Consider the following 22,756-nt stretch of genomic DNA (forward strand, 5'->3'; position numbering starts at 1 on the left):
TAATTCATCACATGGCATTCATGATGCATGAAGCATGCTAAAAAGTACATTATTTGCTTTAAAACATAATAGGTTATTCCACTCACCTCTGGATAGCTCTGACCAAACACTGGGACAACAGACTCACTGCGGGGGTCCTCGGTTCCTCGGGTCCGAACCTACACAGGTGGACTCAAATGAGGGACCAAACATACATGAACATAACTCTAAACTATTCCCCAAAAACCCCCTAAAATATCATAGAATAATCATAGAAAAACATGCAAGAAAGGGCTGGACAGGGCACTTTCGGCGGCCGAAAGTCCCTCCAGAGTCGAAAGTCAGGCAGGTTCGGCGGCCGAAACTCCCAGACAGAGGCGAAACTCATGCATGTTCGGTGGCACTTTCGGCAGCCGAAAGTCCCAGACAGAGACGAAAGTCTCCTTTCGGGGGCAAGCTTCGGCAGCCGAAGGCTGCCTCCACAAGCACGTTCGGCGGCCGAAAGTTCCTTCGGCTGCCGAACCTGGTTTCTCCCAGAATGGCAGAAACTCAGCTCCCTTATGCATTTGTGCCTCCAATCTCATCCAAACATGCATAACTTATTCTACAACATTCCCAAACATACACAAGCAAACATACAAGTTCCTAGGGGCATCAAACCATCAAAAACCCCAACTACAACACACAAGCAACTCACATTGCTCAAAAATCACACCAAAAACCCATAAACATAACTATGACCTAAACATGCATTCTACCCCCATGAACTTCATAAAACTTACTTAAAACATAATATAAGCTAGAGATCGACTCTTACCTCTTGAAGATCGAGAGTAGAGGCGACCAAACTTGAAGTTGGAAGAGATTCGAGTTCTTGAACCTCAAAGCTCCAAAACTTTGCTCAAAGCTCAAATCTTCAAAACGAAGTTAAAACAAGTGAAAAACTTGAAAGATCTAGAGGAAAAACATCAAAGATCGGTGAGGGGCGGCGGAAAGCTCACCTTGGCCAAAAATGGGGAAAAGCTCGCCCGTTTTCGGCTAAGGGACCCTTTTATAGTGGCTGGCCAGGCCATGTTCGGGGGCCGAATGTGCCTCCGCATGCATGCCATGTTCGGCGGCCGAACTTGAGGTTCGGCGGCCGAACCTGGACTTCCCTCACTTGTGCTTTCGGGGGCCTAAAGGCGCTCCCGAAGGCATGCATGTTCGGCGGCCGAACCTGAGTTTTCCTCCAAGGTTGTTTTAATGCAAAAACTCATTTTCATTTTACTTAAAACCATGAAATACCTTAAAACATTTTATGAAAATATGTTTCTACCCTACTAGAGGCTTCCGACATCCGAGATTCCACCGGACGGTAGGAATTCCGATACCGGAGTCTCGCCGGGTATTACACATGATGCGTGTCTCATGCTCATGCTCATACTGTCACTATCTTGAATCATTAGCTTTAAAACATGCATAGTTAGTTCTACTCACCTGAAGCCAAGCTGTGGGTAACTCTGGGCCAACTCTCACACTGGAGCTAAACACCTCGCCTCAGGTCCGATCCTACACAGGGGGACTCACATGAGGTGCCAAACAACTCTAACATAACTCTAAAACATCTCCCCAAAAACCCCCTAAAACACCATAGACAAGCATGGACAAACATGCAAAGGAAGGCAAAACAGGGCACCTTCGGCGGCACTTTCGGCGGCCGAAAGTCCTCTCCAGAGACGAAAGTCAGGCATGTTCGGCGGCCGAATCTCCACGCCAGAGCCGAAATTCCAAACCTTCGGGGGCGAGTTTAGGCGGCCTATCCCACCTCCTCAAGGGTTCGGCGGCCGAAACTCCTTTCGGCGGCCGAACCTGAGTTCCTCCAGAACCCAGATCCATGCACCAACAAGCCTCCCTAAACCTTCCTAACCCTCTTAACATGCATATAACCTCTTAAAAGCATGCACAAACCCTTAAAAACACATATAGGAGCTTAAAACAACCTTAAACTCCCACACACAACATCACATACCCACATATAGCAAACAAAGGCATAAAGGGTGCATAAACCCCTTCATGCACAACTCATGCAAGCCATGCAAACCTACCCTTTATCCCTCCATAAACCTTGCTTAAAACACCATAAAACATAAGGATCAACACTTACCTCTTCAAGAACTAGAGTTGGTGTGATCCTAACATCAAAACATGGAGAAACCAAGCTTCAAGAGCTTCAAACTCCAAAACCTTGCTCAAAGCTCACAACTCTTCAAAACAAGGATAAAACTCATTAAAAACCATGCAAGAACTTGCAAAAACCATGAAATCATCTCAAGGAGGACATGAGCTCACCTTGGGTGGGAAGAGGAAGAAAACTTACCTCTTGAACCGACCTAAGGGGCTTTTATAGGTGGCTTGGTCAACCATCTTCGGCAGCCAAACTTGCACCCGCAACTCAGCCAACTTCGGCGGCCGAACCTAGCTTTCGGGGGCACAAACTCTACCACCTTCGGCGGCCGAACATACCTTCGGCGGCCGAACCTCTGTTTTTTCCCTCCTTGACCTTTTCTCTTCAAACCTCATTTCCTTTCCTTTCAAAACCATACAACACTGAAAAACCTGTTAGAAAACCTTTAGAAAACCTTGTAGAAAACTTCAGTTTACCCTTGCCATACCCCGCAAAACGAATCCGACATCCGAGATTCCACCGGACGGTCGGAATTCCGATGCCTGACCGAGCCGGGTATTACAACTTTAATCTTCTCATGTGGATTAAAATATATTTATAAAACATCATTACCATAAAACAATTATCAAAAAAACTAAAATCTCCAAGATCAAAATATAGGACAACAAGTTCGTCGATGAAAAAGTCAATACAATCACTAAAGTGATTTGTAATTAAATTCGATGATAAGTTCGTCAAAGAGAATAATTCAGTATTGAACTTAAACATTTGACTACGATAGAAGGGCTATTATATAGTTTAATATTAAAATTTATTAAATTCGTGTCTCAAAAACTTAAATCGCATTAGATATTCAAATACCCTGCAACTTTGAATAAGAATATAGAATTTTAAGATGCGAGAATATTATCCTTATTTGATAAAATTTTATATTCTATCTTATTTAAGATTTTGTGTTATATATTATATAATATTTTATATCATATTTAAATTTTATTTTACACTATAAACTTTATAGAGTTTATAATTTTTATAATTATAACATGAACAATATTAGCTATAGTTTAGTGATAGTCTTCCATATAATTATTTTATTAACAAAATTAAGCCTAAATATAGTTAGACATATTTCTAAATTCATGTGAAATTGTAACGATTAATTAATATTAAGTGGAGTGCGGTAATAAACACTATATTATATAAATTATGAATTGCTTTCCAAATACACTCTCATTTATTTATTTTATTTTATTAATCAAATAAATTCGAGAATAACTTTAAAAAATCTTGGCGGGTAACAGCGTTTAGTGGAAGTAGTTCCCGCCATTTGCCCCATTCTAGCTCTGCTTCGTCTCTCAATAAAAACAAAACTAACCCCCTAAGCTTAAAAATTCTGGCGATTTAACTCAACCCGGTATCTTTTCCGATTCAACTCGCTGAGATTCCGAGTAGATTTTGCACTCGCTCGTTCCTGATTTCTATGATATATAGAAATTATGGGCTGGAATGTATTTACGTGGATGAACCACGTGTGCGTTGTTTGGTTGACTGGTTTGACTCTTCCATGCGTTTAGCCACACCTTCGATGATTTATTTTATTTTGCGAAAAGTTTATATTTTTATATTTAATATTTTTACAAATATTTATTTATAAAAGATAAAATTATTTTTTAAAATATTTTTTATATTTATTTTGAAAATTTTAATAATATTAACGAAACTTACTGTATAAGAATTTTGTTAATGCTATTTATTTTTGACATTATAATTAAATATTAAAAAATAAATTTTAGTGTCTCAAAATAAATAGAATAAAAAAAAGAAATCAAAATTTAACACTTAAAAATTGAGATTGCATTAATTTTTCTCACTCATTTTAAATTAAATCGAAATTATATATTTATTCATAAGATGAATTAAAAAATTAAATAGTGTAATAAGTAGAAAAAAAATCCTTTAAGGTTTGATTTAATAATAGTTGGTTAATAATTAATAGTTTTAAAAAATACATTAAAGCTAAAAAATATATTGTGATTAAAATATTTTTAATATAATAATTAAAAATTAACATTGTAATTAAAATATTATTAATTGAAAAGTTGAAAATAAAATATAATAAAATTTTTTAATTTTTATACAAGATAAATTATTAACTATAGAGTGATTAACAAATTTAACATCAAAACTATTAATTTCTAAAATACTAAAAATTTAAAAACAAATCGTAAAAAATCTCACAAATTGTTATACAGTCAACTGAAGTTATTAAATTCATAAAACTCGGACGAGCCGGAATCGCTGACTCATAGCATGAGTCAAACCACCCAACTCGCACCCGTTTTCATTTTTTTTATTCGCCAAGTAGAAAGAGGCCGTAGTTCACTTGTTCTTCTTCCTTATTAGGGCACATCCTTCTCTCTATCTGCACACACTCAAATATGCAAAATCCTCAATCTGCTTTTCAATGGTGGCCATTAAACCCTAACCAGGTACTCTTCTTCGTGGCACAAATATTAATGTACTCCATATGTAATGTGGATTTTTTTTTTGAGAAAGTGAAAGGTTCTGTAATTTGAGGTTTTTGATCGGAAACCTAATTTGGGTCCATAGGATATGCAGAAAACCATAATTTATGTATTGGATTATTTTAACCCTGAAATTTCCTTTTATAGATAATCAATTGCAATAATTACATTTTTTGGATGTTTTATTATGTTTCACAGGGATCTGAATGAACACTTGATCTGTCGTGGATCAAAATATAGCATAGCGTTTTCAGGGGTGGATTGGAATCGAAGATTTTGTGTTGTTTGAACTTTACGGATTGTTTTCGAGTGAGTTCTGAATTCTGTGTTCGATCTGATTTATTTTGGAATATAAAAAATGGAGCCTACGGAGGTTAAAAAGAGGGGTCGAGGTCGACCAAGGAAACGGAGGCCAGAAGAAGATGAAATTGATGAAAAGGTGGGATTCGCTATTAAGAAGCAGGCCTTAGAAATGAGATGGAAGCCGCTTGTGGGTAGATATTTATTGAAAGAATTTGATGGTAATGGGACTTTTCTGGGGAAAATAGTTTCCTATGACACTGGGTTATATAGAGTAGATTATGAGGATGGGGATAGTGAGGATTTGGAGAGTGGTGACCTCCGTCAGTTAATTTTAGGTGATGATGATTTTGATGATGTTTTGAATGAAAGAAAGAAGAAATTAGATCAATTAGTGTTAGAAAAGAGTTTAAAGAATAAGAAGAACTTGGAGAAGGAAGTAGCTAAATTGAAAAATGAAGTGGATAAGGTTGAAACGTCTGCAATAACTGATTTGAGTGGTCAAGCTGCAGTTGAGAATGATGAGGAACAAGGTGAGGGGGATGCAGATTCCTCGAGTGATTCATGTGAGTATGCACTAGAGGGGGGTTGGGAACCCGAGGCAAAGATACCAACTGTACCACCCCCACAATTGCCCCCGTCATCTGGGACTGTAGGTGTGCCAGAGGAATGTGTTTCGCTTATTTTCTCAGTGTATGGATTCTTGAGGTCATTTAATGTCTGCCTTTTCTTGAGTCCATTTACATTGGATGATTTGGTTGGGGCAGTTAACTGTAATGTTCAGAACACACTGCTGGATGCCATTCACGTGGCTTTGATGCATGCACTGAGACGTCATCTTGAGACAATCTCTTCAGACGGTTCAGATATTGCATCAAAGTGCTTGAGGTAATCACTATGCTTTATTTGCATGGTAAGTTTATTATATTAGTGACTCAATGTTTCATGTTGTTAGGTACACGTATGCATGTGTAATATCTCAATTCTGTGTGTTAATTTTCTTAGAACAATAATTTTCTTGTGAATATTTAGCATTCTACTGTTTTATCGGATTGCAGGTGCGTGGATTGGAGCTTGCTGGATTCACTCACCTGGCCTGTTTATTTGGTCCGTTATTTTACAGTAATGGGATATGCAAAGGGACCAGAGTGGAAGGGCTTTTATGATGATCTGTTGAACAAGGAGTATTATTCCTTACCAGTTAGTAGGAAGCTGACGATTCTGCAAATTCTGTGTGATGATGTCTTGGATTGTGCAGAGATAAGAGCAGAAATTGATATGCGGGAAGAATCAGAAGTTGGAATAGATCCTGATGCATTTGTAACCAATCTTCCTGAAAATGGACCAAGAAGGGTTCATCCCAGATATTCCAAGACTTCAGCATGCAAAGACAGGGAGGGTATGGAGATTATTGCCGAAAGCCATGGAACTATGTCTTCTTGTAGTTCAAAGAATTTGGGGTTCAAAGGTTCTAAATTGGAGGGAGATGGTCCTGGTGTTGATGGAGACAGCAACAATGATGAATGCCGTCTTTGCGGCATGGATGGGACCTTGCTTTGTTGTGACGGTTGCCCGTCAGCATATCATTCCAGATGCATAGGTGTTGTCAAAATGTATATACCAGAAGGGCCATGGTATTGTCCAGAGTGCACGATTAACAAGCTGGGACCTACTGTTGTCATGGGAACCTCACTTAGAGGAGCAGAAATATTTGGTGTTGATTTGTATGAGCAACTCTTCTTGGGTACTTGCAATCACTTACTGGTGTATGTTTTAGCCTCTCTTTATTTATTTATTTTTTGCTCTCTCAAGTTCATTTATTGTGTTTTGAAAAAGGGGATAATTTCATCTGTCAAACCTGAAATTTAAGATTGTAATAGTAAGGTATCTAAACTTTAATTTGTAACACATAGCCCCTCCAATTATGCAAGCATAAAAGCCCTCGTGACCTATTAATTACCGGTTTCTCGGTTATAAATTTGACACATTTTTTTTTAAAAAATAAAAAACTTGAAATGTTTATCCATCTTCTTTACCCAAGTTCATCTCTCTTTTCTCATCTCTAAAACCTGAACCATTTCTATCTCTCTTCTCACCCATATTAAGACAACCTTTCTTCTCAAACTCTCCGCCATTTTCTTCTTCTTCTTCTTCTCACCCATTCACATCCAACTCTTTCTTTTATAAATTCCTAAGTGTTGCTTCATTCCCTTTTTCTCTCTTTCCACCCATCCCAGTCTCACCCTTTCTTTCCAATTTCCTAACTTCTTCTTCATGATTTTATCCATTACCTTCTAACCTTTTTTTTTCCCTCTTATCTTTCTTTTTTTTTTTTTTTTAAATATCCACAAATAATAATAGAAAAACCCAAATCTAACATTGGAATCACTAGTTTAACTTTAATCTTTTTATGATGATGATTGCTATGATGTTGCTTGGTCAATTTAGCCAGTCTTACTTCTTCAGCTTTGTTGAGAGTCCGTTTTTTTTCGTAATGGTTAGGATAATCAATGTGGAGTTTCTTTTTCAATAGTTTTTTTTTTGTAATTTTGTGTTTAATTAAATACATTTTTTTGTACGTTCATAGAAGATGGTAGAAATTTAGCATTGGATTAGAAAGAAAGGTTGATGGTGTGGGAGAGGGAGGTAGATGATAAAGGTACTGGGTCATCTTTATTATTTATTTTTATTTAATTTGATGCCACATCAGCAGAAAACCTGCAAAATGGTGATTATATGTTATAAGGATTTTTATGTTACCTAAACTGAAGTTGAAGGGATTTTATGTTACAATTTGAAGTTTAGTTACTGCCTGTTACGGACTCTAAATTTATGTATAATGGCTGTAATTTGCCCGCAACAAAAATTTTTTAACATGCGTTAAGGTTTGGTGTTGTTCTTCAGTTCTATCTTAATAGATTATTGTTAGTCTCATTTGTCTCTCAAATGCTTAATGTTTCTGGTTGCCTATCAATTTTCATTTTCTCCCTTTCAGGATCAGATCTTCAATTGGTGCTGAACCATGTCTGAGATACTATAGTCAGAAGGATATACCAAAGGTGCTGCAAGTTCTTTCTTCATCTGTGCAGCATAAATCCTTATATTTGGAGATATCTAAGGCAATTGCAGAGTATTGGAAAATTCCGGAAACTGCCTTCTTCCCTTTCGAGACAATGGAAAGAAATTTAATAATACCATCTATAAATGAAGATGAAAAATATTCTACTTTATCAGTTCCCTTTGCTTTCAAAGAAAAACATAAAGTTGCTCATGCTGGTGAGGCCGAGGATGTGATTAGTTTAAATGCAAGTAATGTAGATAGTGTGGTAGTCTCATGTCTTGATCCCTCCATCAATACAACAATACAAGCTCAACCTCATGGTATCCTGAGCAATGGTGATGCAAAAAATTGCCATCTCCTGAGTATGAGATTAATGGAGCAGATTAAAGTGGAGTCTACTAGTTCAGTTAACCAGACGATTGATCCATCAGATGTAGCTCGCCATAGTTTTGTTGACAGATCAAGTATGATAACTAGTTGCACCTCAGCAAACAGTGATGGAAACCATATTGGACATGGGAATGCTACTTCTTTACCAGCAATTTCTGAAAGCAAGGAAAGCAATCATGAAGTCTTTGGAGGGGTTGACAGAAATTTGATGGATAATGTTGTGTATGTGGGTACCTTTTTTAAGCCTTACTCTTACATAAATCACTACGTGCATGGTTATTTTGCAGCATCAGCTGCTGCTAATCTAGCTGTTCTTTCATCTGAGGGAAGTCGTGTTTCAGATACTCATAAATCAGCCAATGCCAGGAAGATCATCTCTGACATGTCATTGCAAATAAAAGCATTTTCAACAGCAGCCTCTCGTTTTTTCTGGCCAAGTTTGGAAAAGAAGCTTGTTGAGGTGCCAAGGGAGAGGTGTGGCTGGTGTCATTCTTGTAAGCTCCCTTCTAACAACAGAAGAGGATGTATGTTAAACTCAGCTGCCTTGACTGCCACCAAAGGTACTTTGAAGATCCTCAATGGCCTTCGTCCTATAATGAGTGGAGAGGGCAGTCTTCCTAGTATTTCAACATATATTTTGTACATGGGGGAGGTTCTATGTGGTATTACAGGGGGCCCCTTCATGAGCACAAGTTTTAGAAAACAGTGGCGAAAACAAATAGAAGATGCCTCAACTTTCAGTGCAATAAAAGGCCCCTTGCTTGAAGTAAGATCATTGGTTCATGCATGAGTTCATTTGCTTTCATGCATTCTTATGAATGTGGTGTCATTTTTTTTTTGTCTTGTAGATGGAAAAATGGTGTTATTGTTGATTTTATTGTATGTAACGTTTGCTATCCATTACTGCATAATAGATATGTGATTTACAACTTGAATGTTTACGTGCTTATGCACACTTGTGGAATCAGTAGGATAAAACTAGTTTTACATCTAAACTAGGAATCACAGAGCTTGTGTGTGATCTTTCAATGGCTGATCCAGCTCTATCTTTTAATTACCAGTGTTTGACTTTTGTGTTGTCTAGACTTTATTGCAGTAGACATTGAGATGAATATATGTCTGAGTGGTATTTTAACTTGTAGCATTGAGATGAGTCACTAAGTCAACATGCATTTAGATAACTTTTTTGTCTCTTTTTTCCCCATCTAAATACATTAGATATGCAGAAGTCACACATTTGTTCCTTCCCCTCTCTCTCTCTGTGACAAAAATCCTCTCAGTCTTGTAGTCGGTTGCTAGGGTGATTGAGTTAGGATCTGCCTTTGAGGGTTTCAAAATTTTGCAAATTTGAGTATACTTTTACGGCACTTAATTTCATTCAGAAGGGTTATGTACTAACAAAACCAACATGCATACTCCTATCAGCCTTGTAGTCAGTTGCTAGGGTGATTGAGTTAGGATCTGCCTTTGAGGGTTGGAAAATTTTGCAAATTTGGGTATACTTTTACGGCACTGAATTTCATTCAGAAGGGTTCTGTACTAACAAAACCAACATGCAAATGCTTTGACTTATTTCCAATTTTTATTTTTGTGTCCCTAAAGGAACCCCAAATCAAAAAAACCTGGAAAGATTTTCTTCCTGTTCACGCAATTCTTCTACGTTGCATTTAAATTTTTACAGACACTTGACAAAATTTGTCTTGAATAAGTCGGACTTAAACATTGGTTGGTGACATCAAACCTAAATGAGATTTCTGCATGGCATTCCAACCCCAGGAGTGCTTTGAATATTTTTGTCGACCTTTTCCTAGAGACTTCAAATCTTAAATGAGATGTACGTGTGGGATTCCAAGTCTAGAGTGTCTTCACTATAACTGTCCAAGAGTGTGCTAGTACTCTTTTTTGTTTAATTTTGATCACTTTTCAATTTTTTTTTTTTTTTGCATCTGCTCTCTACATTGGTTATGTGATCTAGTGGCATTCGTTTGCAGCTTGAGGAAAATATCCGCACTATTGCTCTTTTTGGTGACTGGGCTAAGGCAATGGATGACTGGTTGGTTGATTCTCCTGTGATTCAATGTTCTACAAGCACCATTGGGACCACACAAAAACGTGGACCGGGTGGGAAGCGACATAGGAAACAATCTGGTATGTCTGACATTAGAGATGGTGGTTCTGATGACAAAAGTTTTGTCTGGTGGCGAGGGGGGAAGCTACTAAAGCATGTGTTCCTTAAAGCAAGTTTGCCTCAGCCAGTGGTTAGAAGGGCAGCTAGACAAGGTAATTGTTACACCTTAGCATGCCTCTTTTCAAACAATAGAAAAATTACCTTTCCCCTCTTATAAGCATCTGCAATTTATTTAAAGTCTCACTTGTGATGTTTTTGCATTTATTAATTGTTATTGAAATTGACGATGAAAAGAAGATGAAAAAAGCATAAACTTTGAGAGAAAATACTTGATTATTCTCCTCAAGCCAATTGGGGTATATATACTACTTACAAGAGTACATATTAGGTAAGAAAATAAATTAATTCTCTAATTATAGTCTAATCATATCTCAATCGTATCATATAATCATATAATCATATCCCTAGTTATCACTACAAATTTAGGCTATTTATAGATAAAATCTCAATACTCCCTCTCAAGCTAGAGCATACATGTCATATGCTCCAAGCTTGTTACAAATATACTCGATTCGTGAACCTCAAAGAGATTTTGTGAAAATATCAGCTAGTTGATCATTTGAGTTGACAAAGCTAGTAGAAATGCATCCTGACTCAATCTTTTTCCTAATAAAATGTCAATCCACCTCTATATGTTCATCCTCTCATAAAAAATTGGATTTGGTGCAACATGGAGACAACTTGATTATCACATATCAGCTCTATTTGGCTAGTATTGCTATATCTCAATTCCTGAAGGAGTTGCTTCAACTAAATAAGTTCGCATGTTGCTAAAGCCATAACTCGATATTCTGTTTCTGCACTTGATCTTGCAACCATACCCTGTTTTTTACTTTTTCAAGATATAAAATTCTCTCCAATCATAATAAAATATCCTGAAGTAAATCGTTTATCTGAAGGGAGTTTGCCCAATTTGCATCAGAATAGCCAATAATTTATGAGTGATCCTTGTCCTCACAAAATAGTCTTTGTCTTGGAGCTCCTTTAATATATCTAAGAATGCGAATGACTGCATCCCGGCGACTACTGTATAGGGTTTGAAGAAATTGACTAACCACACTTATAACAAAGGAAATACCTGTTTGAGTGGTAGTGAGATAATTGAGCTTGCCAACTAATCTTCTGTATCTAGCAGGATCTTTAAGTGGCTCCCCCTGTCCAGGAACCAGTTTGACATTTGGGTCCATGGTAGTGTCCACATGTCTACAGTTTAACATGCCTGTTTCTTTCAATATGTCCAAAGTATATTATCGTTGAGACATTGCAATATCTGTTTTAGACTGTGCCACTTCAATCCCTAAGAAGTATTTCAATTTTCTCAGGTCTTTAGTTTGGAAATGACTAAACAAATGTTGCTTAAGCTGAGAGATTCCATCATGATCATTTCCTGTAATGACAATATCATCAACATAGACAACCAAGTAGATGCATCAATCGCCATTATGATGAAAGAATACGAAATGATCAGAATTACTTCGAGACATTCCAAATTGTTGAACTACACTGCTGAATTGTCCAAACTATGCTCTTGAAGACTGTTTTAGACCATACAAGGAACGTTGACGACGAGATACTAAGCCTGACTCCCCTTGAGCAATAAGCCCTAGAGGTTGCTCCATATAGACTTCTTCGGTGAGCTCACCATGAAGAAATGCATTTTTAATGTCTAGTTGATGAAGGGTCCAGTGATTAATTGCAACTAGTGAGATAAGGAGGCGAACATAAGCTATTTTGGCTATTGGAGAGAAAGTATCGTTGTAATCAAGTCTAAAAGCCTGTGTGTAACCTTTAACTTTAAGGCAAGTTTTAAGGCGATCAATTTTGCCATCAAGTCCCACCTTAACTGTGTAAACCCATCGACAATCAAAAATAGACTTGCCAGGTGGTAAAGAGACCAGTTCTCAAGTTTCATTATTATGAAGAGCAGTCATCTCTTCAACCATTGCATTACAGATGATCCAATGCTTCTCTAACTATCTTGAGTATAGAAACATTAGACATGGTGGAAACAAGAGTATAATAGGAAGGAGACAGACGATGGTAATTCACAAAATTATAAATGGGAAGAGGATTTCGAGAAGAACGAATACCTTTTTGGAGAGTAAGAGGAGTAGCTATTGCAATTGAAGGCATGACCGAAGTAGGTGATGATGGAATTGGAGGTGAGTCATTAGAAGTACCTGCATAGGGAGAGGGAGAGCAGTGTCATTGTTAGATGGGTGAGGCCGACGTGTGTAGACCTGAAGAGGTGGTGTAGGAGTCGGAGATGGACTGACGTGAGGCCAAGGAGAGATAAAAGTTGTAGGTATAGGCAAAGCTCTAGGAACAAAGATTTTGTGCGTTGGACTAGAAGAAAAGTAAGGCGAGGTTTCAGAAAAGGTGACATCTGCATAGACAAACTATTTGTTAGTAATGGGATTATAGCATTTGTAACCTTCTTGAAGCCGAGAATAGCCGAGAAAGACACATTTAACTGATTTAGGCTGGAGTTTGACTTTACCAAGGGTATGATCATGAACAAAACATATACATTCAAAAACTCACAGAGACAACTGGTTGGAGGTCTGGTTAGGAAAGAGAACTGAATGAGGACTCTTGATGCTGCAAAATAGAGGAAGGCATACGGTTGATCAAGTAGCAGGCATTAAGGACTGTCTCGCCCCAAAAACGCAGCGAAACATTATGATGTATAAGGTGCGGGCGATTTCAACCAAATGTCGATTTTTTCGCTCGGCAACACCATTTTGTTGAGGACTATGAGCACAAGAAGTCTGGTGAGTAATACCCTGAATAGATAAGAAATGAGAAGAAGAGTAAAGATATTTTCGTGCATTATCACTATGCAAAACCTTAATGCGAACACCAAATTAACACCAAATTGATTATGTATTTTAGCACAAAATTTTTAAAAAATGGAGAATAACTCAGAGTGATGCTTCATTAAAAAAAGCCAAGTGCAACAAGAATAATTATCAATAAAAGTTACAAAATACTGAAATCCCAAAGTTGTACGGACACGACTTAGACTCCAAATGTCTGAATGAATAATGTCAAATATCAAGGTGGCCCTGTTATTGACTCGGGACATGAAGTTCGAGTTTGTTTCCCAAGTTGACATGACTCACATGCTAAAGAAGACAAAGAAGAAAGACTTGGGACGATTTTCTGCAATTTGAGAAGACTAGGATGTCCTAAACGCTTATGAATAAGCTCAGCGGAAGTGGTAGAAACAAAAGCAGCTAGAGAGGTGGAGAGGTGGTACAATCCTTGTGATTCAGATCCTGTTCCAATCATTCTCTTAGTACTCCGGACCTTCACCATAACAGAATCAGCAGTAAAGTGAAATAAGAGTTTTGGTCAATTTGCTAATGAAGATTAAATTATATGGACGTTCAGGAGCAAACAAGACAATAGTTAAGGAAATAGAAGAAAGTTGTACTTTTCCTATTCCTTTAACTTGAGTTTGTGAACCATTAGCTAAGGTGACTTTAAATGATGTGGAAGTTGAAATAAGAGTAGAGAAAAGATTAAAGAAACTTTAGATGGTGTGGAAGGTAAAATAAGAGTAGAGAAAAGATTATGATTACTAGAGATGTGATCAGAAGCACCAGAGTCTAGGATTCATGGACCAACAGGTGAAGACTTAGTTAGACAAGGAATTATCGGAGTGAGCAATGTTGGAAAATGGAGGATTTTGCTTAGCTATTTGGAACTGCAAGTATTCTTTATAGTCTTCTCCAGTTAAAATGATTGAATTTAGTTCTTGAGATTTATTTGTAGGTTGTGGAAGCAGGCCTTCTTCATTAGACTGTGCAAGATGAGCTGCTGACTTTTCCAATATTATCGGGTTGATTGGGCCGTGGTGGTCGGCCATGCAATGCCCAACATGCATCCCGTGTGTGACCTTTCTTATCACAATAGGAGCAATGAAACTTCTTCCCTTTACCTTTGCGATTTTCTCCTTGTTCTTGATTCCCTTGTTGCACTTCCAAAATTGAGGATTCCAAGAGCCTAGCTGACACATCTTCTAAAGTTGGAATAACGGAACCGTCAGTGCAATCGCAATCCAATTAATGCCAAAACCATAAAGAATTTATCACGTTTTTCTTGCGCATCAACATCATCAGTAAAAGGCATAAGAGAATTAAATTCATCTTTCAGAGTTTCTACTTGACCCAAGTAATTAGCCATATCCTGATGATTTTGTTGTAAGTGAAACATATCTGATACAACCTCATAGATGCGTTGTATGTCATTAGTATACAATGTTTTGGCCTTAGTCCAAACCTTACAACAAGTTTTGCATGACTGAAACGGAGTAAGCAATTTTGGATCTAACGAATGCCATACTACATACTACATAGTTGAGCATCAATCTTAACCCAGTTGGTTCTATCATTGGCAGTGATATCAATGACATTTTTTGTTAAATGATCATCGTACCCCTGTTCTAAAAACCATAATTCTACGGATGTAGCCCAAGACATATAATTATTACTTCCTTGTAATTTCACCGTAGCAATTGAAAAGAAAGGTTTAAGGGACTCAGAACCTGTATTGATGGTGTTTTGCTTCTCAGGCATGTCGAGAGAGATTCTGGAACAATAAGGGACTGAATAGGAATTTGAATCTTCCAAACAAGGAAGATTTGTGCTTGTGAACAGTAAATCCGATGCTACTGTTCTCAAGGGGCGTGTGAAGACGGGTTGCGCAAGTGACCAGACCTACTGAGTTGGAGTTGCCAGTGCAGCGCCGGGCGACGCTGGAGGAAGAGTTGTCGGCGTGAAATGGTCGCTGGAGGATGGTTCATGTGCCGGCGCGTGTACTGAAGACATATTGCTTTGAGCAGCGCGTGGGACCGGTTCTGGCAATGATGCTTCATCGGGAAGTTCGGAAGCCGATGAGGAGGATGGGCTAGGTGTTTAGACCAACTGATTTTCTGAAAGTCTCCAAAGCAAGGTGGCAGATCTGCCACTCACAGGTGAACTAAGTTTTTTGATTGATCTGCCGCTCACAAGTGAACCTAGTTTCTTGGCTGAAACGGACGATGAAAAGAAGCAGAAGTTTTGAGAGAAAATATTTGATTAGTCCCCTCAAGCCAATTGGGGCCGACAAGAAGGATGGGCTAGGTGTTTAGACCAACTGATTTTCTGAAAGTATCCAAAGCAAGGTGGCAGATCTACCACTCACAGGTGAACTAAGTTTTTTGATTGATCTGCCGCTCACAAGTGAACCTAGTTTCTTGGCTGAAACGGACGATGAAAAGAAGAAGCAGAAGTTTTGAGAGAAAATATTTGATTAGTCCCCTCAAGTCAATTGGGGTATATATATTACTTACAAGAGTACATATTAGGTAAGAAAATAAATTAATTTCCTAATATTAGTCTAATTATATCTCAATTATATCACATAATCAGATCCCTAATTATCACTACAAGTCTAGGTTATTTACAAAAAGAATCTCAACAGTTATAAATTTAGAGAAAGGAAAGATTCAATTTTTTTTGGTCTGACTCATCAGGTGGTTCAAGAAAGATTTCTGGTGTGTATTATGCTGATGATTCTCAGCTTCCTATCAGAAGTAGACAGATGGTTTGGAGAGCTGCAGTTGAGAAGAGTAAGAATGCATCACAGCTAGCTCTTCAGGTTTGTTAACAATAATTATCTATTAATTGCTTCTATCCTTCATATATTACAAAAATAATAATGTGTTAGTTGCTTATCAACCCCCCTCCCTGTTAGTATATGAGGCTCTTATGATGTTTTACTTCTTCAAGTCTTGAAAATGCTGTTGGAATTTGCATCAGGTTAGATACCTAGACATTCATGTGAGGTGGAATGATCTTGTTCGTCCTGATCAGAGTCTTCAGGATGGGAAAGGTCCAGAGACAGAAGCCTCCTTCTTTAGAAACGCTATCATTTGTGATAAGAAAACTGATGATAGCAAGGTTAAATATGGAGTAGCTTTTGGGAATCAAAAACATCTCCCTTCCCGCATCATGAAGAATATAATTGAAGTAGAGCAAAGTGCAGATGGAAAGGAGAAATACTGGTTTTTTGAAACACATGTTCCTCTATATTTGATCAAAGAGTATGAAGAAAAGGTTGACAAGGTGTTTTTGCCATCGGCTAATAAATCTTTGAATGAACTATCTGAGTTACAGAGAAGGCAACTGAAAGCTTCCCGCAGGGATATATTTTTATATCTTGCTAATAAGAGAGATAAATTGGAGAGATGCTCTTGTGCATCATGCCAACAGGATGTCTTACTTAGGTAATTTTTTGACATTGCCATACTCTACTTTTCCCCTTTTTTTCCTGCCTCAACTTGCTCTATGCTTAATTTTCTTTCCTGTGATCTTCAGGAATACAGTCAAGTGCAGTGATTGCCAAGGTACGTCCTGAGCTCCCACTCTTAACTACCCTCTCTTTCATTTCTTTAATGTTTAATTCTACAAGCTCTTTATAACATCAGATAAATTTCTGCTAATCTATGCTGATAATTATAGAAAGGGCTAATAGCACATAAATCCAAATCTTTTTGACTTTTTGCATTTTAATCCACTAGTTCTTGTCACAATTGACCAAAATTTTAAATTTTAAAGAAATTTATCCACATTAATCATTTGGGGGAAGTGTGTCCCATCCGTGGCATACCACTTGTCTTTTCTAATATTATTAGAGATGGGTCCCATCTTTCTTATAAAAAATTGATTATATACAATCCTAGCCGAAATCAAATTAAAACTAGAGAAGAACCTAATTAAACCTAACAGAATTATTTTTTCCAGTCTAGAAAAATCAAAATTGATGTTAAATAACCGTGCTTAATTAAAATTCTGCATTTTCAGTTCATCCCTTCCTCGACTTCTCAAATTTCAGTTTCGAATCAATTACAATGACACTCTAAAATCCACTTTCAGTTTAATAATTTCATTTAACTTCCTTCAAGATAGGTGTGAAATAACTCAATTACAATTAGAAAAAAAGAAAGAGAAAGAAGAATGAAAAAAAATTGCAAAACAACATCGATGATGAGGGATGCAAGGTAACACTGCCATGCTTGGAGGTTTGGTACTTCTTTGACAATCTTTGGCAGGAGGTCATGCTCGCTCCACAATGATCCTCTTTCAAATATTGCTAGTGGCCATCGTCGAGGTTTGAAACTCCTGCTCCAAAGTTTCTCATTCATGAATGGGTTTGCCCTTACTGTCACACCTCCTTGGGCTGCTCACTGAAACATCTCCTCCTCTGATTGTCTCTTGAAGGAGGAATGCATGGAGCGAAGAAACCATGCTTGTACTCAAATCAATATAAAAAGAAGAAGAAAAAGAAGAGGTGGTGGCAGTAGAGGCAAATTAGATGAGATGAGTGATAAATTAGGGTTAGGATACTTTTGTGTGTACAACATACCTTTAAAAATTAATTTGGTTTGGTTATTTTGGTTTTTGATTGAAAAAATCAAATCAAATGGAAAATCAAATTGAAAATTGCTCACTTTAGTATTTAAAATGTCAGGTTGGAAAGTGGGACCTGCCTTTAATAATAAAAAAAGACATGCAGCATGCCACTTTGATGGGGCACACTTCACCTAAATTGGATTTTTAATTTGGATAAAATTTCTTCAAAATTTGAAAATATAGTCAATTATGCCAAAATTAAAACTAGTGGATTGAAATGCAAAAGCTTGAAAAGCCTTGGATTTTATGTACTAGTAGGCCTTATAGAATAGAACACATATTTATTATAGCATAATATATTATTGGTTATTATGTTATTTGTTCTCTCCAACCCTAATAACATACAGTAGTTTTTCTCCCGGAAATTTACAGTTCATGTAACTTCTTAAATTGACTTTTTGAAAATCACCATTACATGTCCTCTTTTTCATGTGAGAAAAGGTTTCTGGCACATAGGACATGCCACCTTATAGTTGGTCTGTTTGTTTTGTAAGTCGGGAGAGACTGGAAAGATATGTCAAGCAATATTTTGTTAAGAGAATTGGTAGGCATCTTTCTATTTTATTCACATGCATGTAGAGCTAATTAGCAAGGAACCTTAGTATTTATCAAGTACTATTTCAGAAGATGTCTATAAAAAGTTCCACTTGCAAATTAGGTACAACGTTATAGATGTTCAAAAGATTTGAGTATTCTGTAAAGCTATATATCTTGTAGCAGTTGAAATATAATAATTTGTGCCAGTTTAACATTAATGCATGTTTGATTTTTGGCAAAGATGTACACTTGGATTCTCACTTTTTTCTGTCTGACTTATGTGATCAGCATTTAAATTTGAACTTTTGTCTTTTGATGAAACAGCTGTCTACTTTCAAGTAAAAGAATTTGTTAGTCCTTACTTTTTTATTTAGGGATTAACTGGTTTTTTTATGTAAAATTTCAGAACAAAAAGGTTTCTCCATTTGGAAATTCAGGGAATATAATGTAATGAAAAGAGTGAAAGGTAGTTAAAAGGCCAAATATATACTTAAACACATGTACTGTTGAGATTTTGTCAATCACACACCTCAACTAATTTTGTTACCTATTAGCCTGAAGTCATAAAATTGTATGTTAGCAGAAAGTGTGTTCTCACGCTTATGGAGGAGGTTGGATAGCTATTTTCCTGCTAACATGGCAGATGCAATGGCTAGTTGGCACTCCTCAAAAAATGATAATCTTCTCCCTTTTTCTCCTTAGCCTCCATTTTATCGCAAGAAGGAACTTCTTTGCAACAGCTTCATTTTCAAATAAGCAGGGCTTCAAAATCTCCCCACGACTTTTTCTACATATCCTCTGAATGTGGAAATAACATAATTCTTGCCATGCTCATCTGACGGGTGTCATACTCATCATCCCCTTCCTTTCTGGGCCTCAATTGCTCAAAATTTAAAAAAAATTGATGAGAATTCAAAGAAGCCACACATTGATTTATTGCATTCTTTAAAGCAAAAACTAAATAGTACAGATGCCTATGTATTTTAGCCAAAGTTAAAAAGTCAACAGCCACAAATTTTACTGTTGAGAACTAGTATTTGTGTATATCAAGCCAAATTGGGGTATTTGGTAAAATTATAGATGCATAATGTTCTGTTGCTTAGTCTACCAAGACAACCTATTCTTAAGAATTTAATTGATTATATTTTGGGGTGAGCAGTTTTCAATTGTAATCAGAAAGCCAAACTGGTTTAATTTGGTTTAGAGTTCATTGGTTCAGTTTTCATTGCAGTTCGTTTAGTTAAGTTTGAAAAAAAAAAAAACAAACCGATTATAGTTTATGCATAAATTGAGTCGTTTTGCATTCCTATCCATAAAAGCCGTACCCTTATCTCTGCTGTTACTTGTTCCTTTGCTGCTTGAGTCCCAAATCCTCCCTTCTCTTTCTATGGGTGTGTATTGATTAACTTAACTAAATTTTGACTAACTGACTAAAATGCTAACCAAACCAAACTGGGAAATTGAATTATAACCAAACCAGTTGATCAAACAGGTATAGGTTTGGCACTGTTGACCTCTTTAGATCTATTCTGTCCAGTTACTAATAAAATGCATTTTGGATTTTTTTTTTTTCTGAATTCAATTTGGTTTGGAATTGAGCTGACCATTAGCACACATTTATAATTATTTTGCAATTGCAAAGTTAATTTACAAACTGGCAAATATGTTACTTGTGTTAACAGAACTTCAGGAGTCCTTCCAAATATGTGCTTCCCATTTATTGGCTAGTTAAGCTGTTGACAAGTTAAATTTCTTGAATGGTCATGCAAACATTTTCCTGTTCTATGTTATGGTTGCACTAATGGGTTTCTTGCCATTCTCTGCCAGGCTATTGTCATAAAGACTGCACTATAGGTACAAGAGGTTATATGAATGAGGAAGTTGAATTCATGATTACCTGCAAGCAGTGTTACAATGCCAAAGCTGTTTCTCTTGAAAACAGTAATGAGTCTCCGACTACTCCCTTGCCCTTCCAAGGGCAAGATCCTCATAATATACCGACAGCCACCAAAATCACAAGGATTAAATTTCGTAATCAACCACTAGTGTCTATCAGAACCCAAGAGAGCAGTTCTGAGATGAAACAAACTACTCCTAGTTTGGCATCAAAAAACCGAAATAGATTATGTAGTTGGGGTGTCATTTGGATGAAAAAGAACATTGACACGGGAATTGATTTCAGGCGTGAGAACATTCTTCTCAAGGGAAATTCAGAGAGTTTGAAGCCTGTTTGTAATCTTTGCAAAAAGCCATATAATCGTGATCTGATGTATATCCATTGTGAAACTTGCAACAGTAAGCATTCACCATAATCCACATGCTGGTTGCTATTTCTATTTAAAACAAAATGCTTACTTTAATTTTTGTTTTACAAAGCATATGTATTTGGCTTCATGCAGGTTGGTTTCATGCTGAAGCTGTAGGACTTGATGAGTCAAAACTTTCAGATGTGGTGGGATTCAAATGTTGCAGGTGTCGTAGAATAAAATCACCTAAGTGTCCTTATGATAACCCTGAAGATGAGAAGCCAGTGAGCCATAAGCCAGGTGAGAGGGTGTTGAAGAAAGGTCATATAAGAGTTGGCAATGATTCTGGAACTGTTGTCAGATCTAAAATGTGTGAGCCCACTACTCCGATGTTTCCCATGGAGGAAGTGTTGGTGCAAGAAGATGATTCGCTGTTGTCCGTTTCTAGATTTGAACAAGTAACGGACAACAATTCTAGAGCAGAGCTTGAGTGGAATGCTGCTGGACAGGGACCGCAGAAGCTACCAGTCAGAAGGCATACAAAGCCTCAATTAAATTCTGAAGATATGTTTGAGAACAACCACCTTGCAGAATCATGTGTGCCGGTTGACAGGAATAACCTCATGAACCCTAAAGAGGAGTTACCTTCTTGTGCGGAGTGGGATGTTTCCAATTGTCTTGAAGGAGAGGTGATGTTTGACTATGAAGGTATGAACTATGAGGATATGGAGTTTGAACCTCAGACGTACTTCTCTTTTACAGAGTTGCTGGCATCTGATGACAGTGGCCAGTTGGATGGGTTTGATGCTTCAGTGAATGTTTTAGGAAACTCAGAAAATCAGTCTTGTACAGTTTCACATGATGGATTTCTTGAACAAAGCGCGATGGATATATCTGTTGATCAGCAGGAACTGGTGAGTGCTCCCCAGTCAACCATTAATACTAAGCAATGTAAGATGTGTTTACACTCGGAACCAGTCCCTGATCTTTCATGTGAGATTTGCAACTTGGTGATACACAGTCATTGTTCTCCTTGGGTAGAGTCCTCATCTCCAGAAGGCACCTGGAGCTGTGGTAATTGCAGAGAATGGCGGTAGGCTACTCCAACGTTGTTGTCTCATTGAGCGTGGGGTTTTTGGCTGGACACGGTGATGCAATAGAGAAGTTATATTGGACAAGGGCTGTGAACTAAAACCATACTTGACTAGCATATTGAGGTTGTGCATATTAATGGAAAAGATGATGATGGACTATTTTGATTCTTCGTGACTGAGGTTGCTTTTGTAAAATGTGGACTGGGGATGAGGTGGATACTTCAGGGCAGAGTTTCTCCCCTTTAATTCTACTTACAGAATCAAAATCCTATGTGAAGTCCCGACTATTTTTTACTGGGATCTAATTGGTTCGCTTCACAACCTCGCAGATAGTTCCCTTCATGGGAGATAAGCAGGTGTTTTTTTTTACTTGTGCTTATCTGATTTACCTTGCTTGTATAGATCACGTTTGCAGCCCATTTTTTTTTTCCCCATGAGATCAGCTTTTTAGAAGAATTTTATGAGATAAAGTTCAAAAGCATGATTTCTACATTATTTTTGTGGAGCTTTTGGAATGTGCCTAAATAAATTTAATGATTAGGTGGAGACGTATTCACAGAGCCTCACAGCTTCTCCTTTGTACTTTACTGAACACTAAATTTTCTTTTTCTTCCCCACCCCAATATATTACGTCCGAATGTAACTGGGAAATTAAAGTTCAGAAACTGTCGTGCAATAACACCTATAATTAAGGTAGGTGAAGTTTAGCCTTAAAAAATACCGCTTAGCATCATCCGTAATGTAATCACGTTTTGGAGCAAGTAGTGCGGAAAACATAGCTCAAACCCAACAACAAAATTCTCGACTTGGTT

The 22,756-nt window shown here is 37.3% G+C and overlaps 1 protein-coding gene across 3 annotated transcripts; it reads left to right on the forward strand.

The window, feature by feature from the left end:
• Window positions 1-4,483: 4,483 nt before the first annotated feature.
• On the forward strand, window positions 4,484-22,504 carry LOC110612815 (DDT domain-containing protein PTM). Of its 3 annotated transcripts, none has more exons than XM_021753627.2 (10): window positions 4,484-4,632; window positions 4,867-5,856; window positions 6,027-6,734; window positions 7,964-9,185; window positions 10,411-10,699; window positions 16,129-16,253; window positions 16,415-16,881; window positions 16,973-17,001; window positions 20,432-20,899; window positions 21,004-22,504. In XM_021753627.2, the coding sequence occupies exons 2-10, from the start codon at window positions 5,027-5,029 to the stop codon at window positions 21,945-21,947; spliced, it is 5,082 nt and encodes a 1,693-aa protein (XP_021609319.1). In that variant the 5' UTR covers window positions 4,484-4,632; window positions 4,867-5,026; the 3' UTR covers window positions 21,948-22,504. The 3 variants fall into 3 exon arrangements, with proteins under 3 accessions (XP_021609319.1, XP_021609320.1, XP_043812217.1); XM_043956282.1 differs by lacking the exon at window positions 4,484-4,632 and adding an exon at window positions 4,639-4,661; XM_021753628.2 differs by lacking the exons at window positions 16,129-16,253; window positions 16,415-16,881; window positions 16,973-17,001.
• Window positions 22,505-22,756: the final 252 nt, after the last annotated feature.

Source organism: Manihot esculenta, chromosome 4 (assembly GCF_001659605.2).
Source record: "Manihot esculenta cultivar AM560-2 chromosome 4, M.esculenta_v8, whole genome shotgun sequence".
NCBI classification, from domain to species: domain Eukaryota; kingdom Viridiplantae; phylum Streptophyta; class Magnoliopsida; order Malpighiales; family Euphorbiaceae; genus Manihot; species Manihot esculenta.